Below are 9,720 nucleotides of genomic sequence, written 5' to 3' on the forward strand. Positions count from 1 at the left end.
AAAAATACTCTCAAAGTACCGCCATCGTTACCAACATTAAAATAGAGGAATATTGTAAGGCTACTGTAAAGGCTCAAATATGGTTTTATCTCTAAAATGTTTAATATTATTGTAAGCAAGCCACTGCAACATGATGCACACTTGTAAAATTAAATTACACACTACCTTTAAATATAGGGGACAAAAATACTTAAATGAGTCAATTGCACAAAAAGTATACTCAATAAAAAAAATGTGTACAAAACAAACATTTGTTTAAGATTAAATACAAGCGTACTGAACTTCATGAAATACAATTTACAACTTAGGCTGTGATTCTCAGGGAATGCCACTAGAGGGAGTCCGCATAATAACATTAGTGACTCATGATGGTAAAATGAAGCTTCGTGAACCACTTCCGATATATATATATATATATATATATATATATATATATATATATATATATATATATATATATATATATATATATATATATATATTTTTTTTTTTTTTTTTTTACTCCTTTAGATGGTGCTCTTGGTAAGGACTACTCGATTGTGAAGATAATATTAATCACAATTATATTGGTAATAATTGAAATCACGATTAGGACAATCATTTGTGTTTTTGTACAAAACAAGAAAATGTTTAATTGTAAAAAAATATTAAGACAAAAAAAAGTCTTTGAAACTCTACGTTGATTCAAGTTCCTTTTGGAGGAAACATTTTTAAATTTGTTATTTTAAAATAACTAAAATGTATACATTATAAATTTAAACAACTCAAAATTAGTATTAGTATTTTTTTAACGATTATGCTGATTCTGTAATTATGGAGTTTAATAATTGAAATTGTAATTAAATTTTGATTAATTCCTAGCTCTTGGTATAAAAGATGCAATGAAAACTGATTAAATTTCCACTGCATTGAAATTGATTAAACATGTTTGTTTTTTTTCCCCCATACTAAAATAGCGTGTAATTGCTCATCCACTACAGTAGGTGGCAATTGTGTTCTCATTGTTTTAAGAGTGTGCAAAATACCTCCTCTGCAGAAGTGTACTAATTATAGTAACAAAAAAGTAATTGATAAGGCAGCACTGACTTACACACACGTTCTGCTTGAGCCTACCTGGAGTTATGATACTATTATTATCATCAAGTTTTGTCAAACCGCCCTGAATTTCACACTTCAACACAAGTATAAGTCAAAGTTCATCCAAAAAAAATCTCTGCAAGCACTGGCAATCCCTCCTCCGTGAAATCCGTCTCCTTATCTGCTGCTGCAAGTTCAGTGTGCATCTGTGTGGAAATGAGATGCAAGCAGGCTGCCTCAAGCGCCAAAACACTCCAGTTAGAACGACGTCATATGGACAAAAGTTTTTAGACAGCTGGCTATTACTGCACAGTTTTGGGGGAGGTGCTATTATTTTAAGTACTCAGTCAGCCGAGGTGCTGCAGTATTTTCTTCACTTTGCATCCCTCAGTCTCCTAAGCGCGGCTAACAACACGCAACAGCCAAATGTCATGAAGTAAACACAAGAAACATTCCCTTTCCTCTATTACTGTTGTTTGTTTATATATCACGAAAACTGACACGTTCAACACACTTGTGGCACTCGCATGACGCAAACACACGAGATTGGCACAGAGTGACCATGTGGCATTCAGAATGTACAAAATGCTTGTGGAAAAACTTCCCTTGCTCTCTGGCCTTTTTAAAAAAAACAGAAGAACAATGAAACCAAGGCCAGCAACCTCCCAGCTTCCAACCCAAACTCTGTTTTACTACCTGACATGCATGTGTCGGCCGAGGCGGTTCTCCTTATAAAGGTAAAATATGTCGGGCAAAAGATGTGGTCAGCTCCTTTTGCCAAGTTTTCCTTAGAGCCCTTGCCAGCTAGTTAATGTCCAAAGCGGCCAGCCTCTTTATTGCTGCTTCAGACCTGAGGAAGAACAGTGCTGGAGCTGGTGCTTTTGCTAAACGCCTTAAGGAACTAGACAAAGTGCAATTTCTGGAGAAATTGCATGGGAATGCTGAAATGAATGCTAATAGCTGAATGCTAAGATTTGACTGCATCTGGAATGCTTATGAAGTAAATTGAGGCTTTTTTTTTGTGGCTTTTTCGTTTTTTTTTTTTACTTTTTATTGTATTATTGATGTTCAGCACTTTGAGTTGCATTTTGAATGTATGAAAGGTGCTATATAAATAAAGTTTGATTGATTGATTGATAAACAGCAATGGAGGAAGGAGTCAGAAAGTCGATTTTTCTATTTTGTGTTTGTGTTAAGGTTTATTGCAAACATAATTGTCTAGTTGTGGAGCTTCAATAACACAACGTCAAAGAACAAAAACAAATAAAACAAAATAATAATTAAAAAAATAAATAAATTCGGTGCCGTATACATTCAAGCTTAAATTAAAGACAAAGTCACACCAGGTTGTGTGAGTGCAGGAGGTCCCAAAATGATCAATATAGCCTAACTCCCAGAAATTGTCTCTTTAGTGTGCCTTATGCAAGAAAGGGGAGAAAATGTCTCCACGTGATCACAAGCTTACAAGTGATAACAGTTCCTTGGAATAATGCATGCAAAAATAACATGATAATGAGCCAAGTGTTGCCTCACTCTGTCTCAGACATGATCTAATGGCATGTGGCATGGCAATGGCAGCCTGTTCTCGTGAATTTATCGCAATGTAAAGTTAGTAAAACAAAGTCAAACTATAGAAATGTAATGTTATCCGCAGACATCCTATTGGTCACTTATTGGGCAGTGACTTGAGTAGACTTCTGGTAATGCATATCTGTCTATTATGTCTAAGGATTTATTTGAAGGATAATTCAAGAAAATTTGCTTTTTTTCCACTTATAGTGTGTAAATTGGCCTCAACTTAATGACTGTGAAGCTCTCGCCGGGTACAAAAACATGTCAACTTGTCACCTTATCTGAAAGTGCTAATGTTCAGTAACTTAGGACAATTAGATTAATTGTTTCAAGTTATTTTCAGGATGTGATGATGTGATCGTGCTATGATCAATTATGACCGTTTATTAAAAAAAAAGAAAAAAAGATAAGATTAGTGCTGCAACATTTCACCTGCCTGTGATACATCTCAACCTGACAACTGTGGTCAATCAATCTCATTGTGTTCGGCCCGTCGCCTCGAGTGATCTAACCGTAAGTCTCGCTTGTTTAGGGACTTCATTGATTTTCAGTGGGGCATTACTGATGATGCAGCAGTATTTGCCTTCACGGAACATTAGTATCTGTCTCTGTGAGAGGAAGTGGGCGAAGAAAGAAACTTATTGGTTCCAGCTTGTAGATTTGACAGTGAACAACAGACCACGGTTACTCTTGTCGCACCACCGTGACATGCAGTTTAGTCATATAGACTGACTTAGGACATTAAACAGGACTTGTAATTTCCTGCATTCTCAGAAAAAAAAGGGTAGTGTAGTTCTCCAAAGTAAGCAGAAAAAAAATGCACCCTATAGGGCTCACAATTGAAATACTAAGTACAAGTAAGTACTGTATGTGGTTGGAAAAGGTACACAAACGGTTTAAAACCCCCCCCCAAAAAAAACGAAATAAAGAAGACGTTTAAAGAAATAAACGGTCGTTACCTCTTCCAAGGAGAAGCATTTTATGCCCATATTTTTTTTGTGTTTTTCTTTCACTGTATGGTGGATGACTGGTTAGCACGTCCGCCTCCCAGTTCTGAGGACTCGGGTTCGAGTCCAGGCTCCGGCCTTCCTGGGTGGAGTTTGCATGTTCTCCCCGTGCCTGCGTGGGTCTTCTCCGGGTACTCGGGTCTCCTCCCACATTCCGAAAACATGCATGGCAGGTTAATTGGGCGCTCCGTCTCTGTGTGCCCTGCGATTGGCTGGCAACCAGTACAGGGTGTCCCCCGTCTACTGCCCAAAGCCAGCTGAGATAGGCTCCAGCTCCCCCCGCGACCCTTGTGAGGAATGAGCGGTCAAGAAAATGGATGGATGGATGTTTCACTGTTGGAGACATTTTGAGTGTTTTTGCAACCTTGTTATCAAAGCTTGTTTGTTAATTTGAGTTTGTTTTTTTCTCCCCTCCCCTTTAGAAATTGACATCGAACGCTGCGTCCGTGAATCCATCAACCTCTTCTTCTGGACGCCAAAAAGTGCAACATACAGACAACATGCGCAGCCACCGAAGGTCTCAGGTGACTCAGGTGGCTTTGGGAAAACCACAACGTACTACTCGTCCGATTACCAGGACTTTCCCAAGACGGACCTAGTGAGTACAATAAAACACATATTTAAAATATGTTTCAAATGAAAATAATGTCTTAACGTTATAGTAAAATGTCATGTTTTTTAAATACATTTCAAAAATATTTATTATAGTGTATCAAGTGTACAAAACACAATGAATTCAGTTTTTTTTTTTTTTTTTTTAAGTAGGAGGTATCTGAATATTTCAACATCATAAACTCGTATAAACGATTTCCCCTCCACTGCATATTTTTTAACCAGTGGTAATGTGTTGCTTACAGTTACATTTAGACAGTAACAACGTAATATAATCAGTCACACATTATATTTTTTAGGGAGGTTCGATACCACTTTATTTCAGACCGATACCGATACTCAGACCCTCAGTACTCACCAATACCGATACCAACTGCCAATACCAGTAGTACATTTTGACAATTAAAAAAAAAAATATCACTAAAAGATATTTTTAAACAAATATATTTCCTTTAATATGACAAAAAAAAAAACAGCACAGCCACTCTTCAATAGTCTTAACACTCAAAATAAAACACAAGCATGCTCTTTTAGTTTAAGATTCACAATTTTGAAGTATTTCCAAACCGGTGAAGTTTTGGTGAAAAACTGCTGCAAGCTAGCGCCAGTTACAGGCAAGGAGGACTCACTTAACGTCTTCGTCCTCTGCCATCGGTCGCTTGTACTCGTCTGCGTCACGAGTACTCGAGTACTTGAAAAAAGGCTGGTATCGGCCCGATACCGATACCTGGTATCGGTACTCGCCCATCCCTAATATTTTTGTATTAATTTTTTAGTTACCGAGTCCCGTACCGCGTTACAAGTTTGATCATCATCAAAAAAAAAAAAAAAAGGAGAAAGTAGTCCATAGATCATTTACAATATAAATTGTTAACTGAAACAATCACCGCGAACAGAATCTACGTATATGAAATATGAGATGACCTCCAGTTATGGATTTTCTTTGTAGTCTCGCGAGCCTCTTGTGCTGCTGGACCTGAAAGCTGAAGTGTCCCCTCGCATCTCGGCAGAGGACTTCATCGACCTCTGTGAGATGTCGTACACCGCAAATAAGCGGACCAAAGCCAGCAGGCCGAGAATTATTGCTGTAGACATTCGCAGCGCAGAGGAGTATCCTTGCCAAGGCGTTGTGAAATATGTTTCTCTCTCTTTATCAATTTCCTCGGCTGATTTCATCATCAGGAAATGGTGTGCACAAGCTGTAACATGAGTTGGAAGATTCAGTTTGTTTCCTTATACTTCAGCCATCCATCTTTTTTTGAAGTACTTTTTCATCTCTAATCAACTTTTTAAAATTGTTTAAACCATTCAGCCAGTTAGTCAAATTTGTTTTTTGTTTTTTTTTTCCCCCATGGGCATGGGCATTCATTTTAGAATGTTCACCAGTTTGTCTTTCTTCACCTCACTATTCTCGCAGATAGGTTGAATTACTGTATATATGATAGTCCTATTGTTTTGGAAACGGAATTATAATACTGCAGGTTTGCGTTTCAGACCAAGAAAGAAGAGGATAGGTTTCACCCCGAGGAATTGCAATTGTTTAAAGAGCTTTTTTGTCCAACTGGTTTTTGTTGATAGATTTGGGATCCGAGGTAGTGATGGGCATTACTTTGATGTGCTATGAGGAAGTTAACCTTTAATCTTTAACCTCACGGAAACCAGCTTCAGCAAAGGCCACATGTCTGGCAGCATCAACATTCCCTTCAGCACGACGTTCGGCAACGACGACGAGGTGCTGCAATGCCCTACGACGGGAGCCCTCCAGAACTACAGAGGACGGGTTGTGGTCGTCATCGGCCACGCCATGAAAAGCGCTTCTGTGGTAAGGACACGTTTGCAAAAGCACACGGTCAGACAAAGAATTTGCAACATTATTTGTAGTAGAGATAGACCGATAAGGTTTTTTTGGGCCCGATACCGATACCAATTATTAGTAGTTAAGGATGTCGATAACCGATATTTGGAGCCGATATTCATTTTCACTAAAAAGGGACATCAAAATTTGGAAAAAATACAAACTCGAGCTCTTATCTTTTTTATTTATTTATTTATTTTTTAATTTTAAAGCACATGTTTATTGAGCAACTTTTAGGGTTAGTAAAATATTTTTAAGTTTTTTTTTTTTTTCAAAAAATCTTAGTCAATACACAAGTTCTGGGATCTCCCAGGCGCAGTAGCATGTTTTCAAAAGTTAAATAAAAACAAACAATTATTTTCTACAAAAAATAAGTCTTCAAAAATTTCAAAATATCCAAAGTATTAAATTTTTACTTATCTTAGTTTTAATTTCAATCAAAAACAGAAGGTGCAGAGAGTTCCCAGGGTCGACAAAAATGAAAATAACAACTTTTTTTTTTTAAATTTACATTTAAATTAGTTCCCTGAAGTTAACACTTAAAAAAAATAAAATAAAAATAAAAAAGGATCTATTAATCGGCCATATGATTCTTCAAAATGGCCGATGCAGATATTTCTCAAAATGCTGAATATCGGCACCGATAATCGGCCCAGCCGATAATCGGCCTATCCCTAATTTGTAGTAACTGTTTGGTTTTTTTTTCTTCTTCACAATACTGGAAATAAACTATTTTGAATGAATAAGGGAGGTCATTCCAAAATTCAAACCAGAGAAGTTATTTTCTTATCTGGTAATTAAAGTCAAATGACTTAATAGTCCCGCGAACCTTGTGAGGAATAAGCGGTCACGAAAATGAATGAATGGATGGATGACTTAATAGTAGCGTAATCATATTAGTAAGTACTTTTCCTGGCTATTCTAAAAGTCTGACATCAAATGTGGGTTTCCTGTGTGTATCATACTGGAAATTGTGTCACAAAATACATACTTGAGATTGCCTCATGATGATGGAACATCATCTAAATTCCTTTCCGTTCTCAATGGAATAAATCTGCCTAAGCTAAATTGGGAAAAACAAAACAAAACTCCACCCAGTTTGGAAAACGTATCCTTCTTTCATGTTGGAAAAATTAAGCTTTCTGAGCCTTTGAAGAGCCTTTGAAGAGACTGCCCTATAGTAAAGACTGGTGGGGTTTGCGAAAATCATTTAATTCCGTCCCCTGAAATGAAATTGTTCATACAGATACTATAATCAGTGCTTGGTTCAGTTCAGTTTTTCTGAAAAAAGACTGAAAACAGTGACTTGGGCCATTATTTTAGCAGGGTGACGAGATTTTCTTTGGTTCCATAGTCCACAGGTCATTGAGTTTCAAGGTCAACAGGCAAAATTTTGGCCACATACAGTAGCTTTTAACAAGCTATCCTTTAAAATAACTTCATTCCTATCCCTTAGGACCATTTATTGTCCCATTGACTCCCATTATAACATGCATTTTTCAATATACTATAATCCTGATATGTTACAATGCTTTTCTCATGAAAACTGAATGAATCTGGTAAAAAAAACATTAGAAATACAAGGAAAAATGTTGAAAGTTGAAATTAATGAAAGTTTCATTGTATTGCTGCCTCCCGAAAATGTTGCTCTGTGCAGCTGCACATAATGCACAGCACATGCTAAACTGTATTTTTTTTTTCTCAAATGTTCCTTCTTTCTGCTTCCTCCTAGTTTGCTGCACACCTTGTCAAGGTGAACTTCCCACGAGTTTGCATCCTAGATGGAGGGATCAACAAGCTAAAGCCCACAGGACTCCTGACTGTCCCTTCCCCTCAGATCTGACCTGAGCGCTTGAGTCAGATGGGAAAGACAATGTACATATTCTTTGTGTGTCTTTTTTTTTCCTGATACAATCATGAATAAAACTAAACTAATTAAAAAAAAACTTTGTATGTAGCTTGCATTAGCTAACATTAAACAGTTCCACTGTATCATTTTATGAGGTAGTACAGTAGTGTAGTTACAAGAATTTGAGGAAAAAAAATACACTTCTAGTCATATAAAAACACGTCCTATTCTGCTGATCTAATAAAATTGTTGTTAAACTGTAGTTTAATAGCAGTTGGATTGCCTTCACACTTAGATGTCTGACTTGAATAAATTTTAAAAATGTATTATTATTATTATATTATGTATATAAGTACATGAAGGCACTCCAAGGGGTACATGACATTTTCAAATAAATTTGAAAAGTATATTTAACACATTCACTGCCAGCCCAGCAAAAAGGCATCATTTGACGTCTTTTGCCGTCAATGGCAGTGAATGAGTTAAAAAATGTCTCTCTCTCTCTCTCTCTCTCTCTCTCTCTCTCTATATATATATATATATATATATATATATATATATATATATATATATATATATATATATATAATTACATTTTAAAACTTAATGAAGCAGCATTATGTTTCGTTATCAAATTGTTTTTATACTCAGTTGCAAATAAGTCAACAATCAGATGTCACATTTCATTTATATTTTCCCATATCTTCAATACTGTTTTCAAAACAGCCCACAAACCGAGGCATGACCAATATGCCAAAGGTCAAACTGCAATCAAGAGTGTAAAGTAGGGATGAAAATGTTTCCTGAGAAACGGAAATCTTGCTATACAAGATCAACAAGTCACCCCTGGCATGTGTAAGTAAGAAAGTCGTCAACGCCAGCAGCATAAGTTGAGAAATGCTGCCGCTTTTGTTGCGTAATCTTGTCGGGCCGTTTCCTGGGAGGGATGCCGTATGACAATCATCTCTTTGTTCTTTCCATTTCCTCCTGGTTCACCACACGCCACACAATGTGAACTTCCCACAGGTTTCAATATCCAATTGGGAAAATACTGCATACACATTATTATTATTTTTTTAACAGCATCACTATAAATTACCAGAAAAATGCAGTACTGTACTTTACACATCAAGGAAAACTCATACAAAAAAAAAAATACAAAAAAACAAAACAAAACTGGCCTGGTCTCGACCAGTCTTGACCAGAAATCCCGAGTCCAGCCTGTCTGATACCGAGAGAACCCGACTAAAAATTCCTTGCCCTAAAACGTGGTCTTGGGACCGGCCTCGAGACCAACACTGATCTTGAGAACTACAATACGAGCAAACGGCCACAAAGAAATTCGCCAGACATTCACCAACAGTTTTAATAGTGTTCAATCATGGTCCTCACTTTGAGGACCTTGAATGTTGAAAAGCCTTGTAAAGGTTGAACACATTCAATAATCCCTGTTCCACTTCAAGTGTCACAAATAAAATGTACAATGGCTGTTTTTTTTGTGCTGGAAAAAGAATGGAAATGTACCTATTTGATATATATATTTTTTCCCCTGTTGCATATCACTTGGTTGTTCTGCATCCTTCATTTTTTATTGCTTTCTAATTCGTTGAACAAAAGATAATCTGAATGAATCACATTCCTTATTCGACCAAATTGTTACTTTACGATTACATCACATGATTAGATCCGTCATATTCCTGCAGTTGTGCAAAAGGCAATAGCATCATTAACGTGATGCACCACGTGAA

At 36.7% G+C, this 9,720-nt stretch overlaps 1 protein-coding gene across 1 annotated transcript in view; it reads left to right on the plus strand.

The window, feature by feature from the left end:
- The window catches only part of tbck (TBC1 domain containing kinase), a 21,545-nt gene extending 13,491 nt beyond the window's left edge, over positions 1–8,054 (plus strand). The window contains exons 23-26 of the mRNA XM_077524557.1: positions 4,079–4,254; positions 5,218–5,378; positions 5,931–6,090; positions 7,856–8,054. Of these exons, the coding sequence (XP_077380683.1) occupies positions 4,079–4,254; positions 5,218–5,378; positions 5,931–6,090; positions 7,856–7,966 (608 nt within the window). The 3' untranslated portion in view covers positions 7,967–8,054. The remainder of the gene's footprint in view (positions 1–4,078; positions 4,255–5,217; positions 5,379–5,930; positions 6,091–7,855) is intronic.
- The last annotated feature ends 1,666 nt before the right edge of the window (positions 8,055–9,720 follow it).

The sequence above is a fragment of the Festucalex cinctus genome, chromosome 6, assembly GCF_051991245.1.
Source record: "Festucalex cinctus isolate MCC-2025b chromosome 6, RoL_Fcin_1.0, whole genome shotgun sequence".
NCBI lineage: Eukaryota > Metazoa > Chordata > Actinopteri > Syngnathiformes > Syngnathidae > Festucalex > Festucalex cinctus.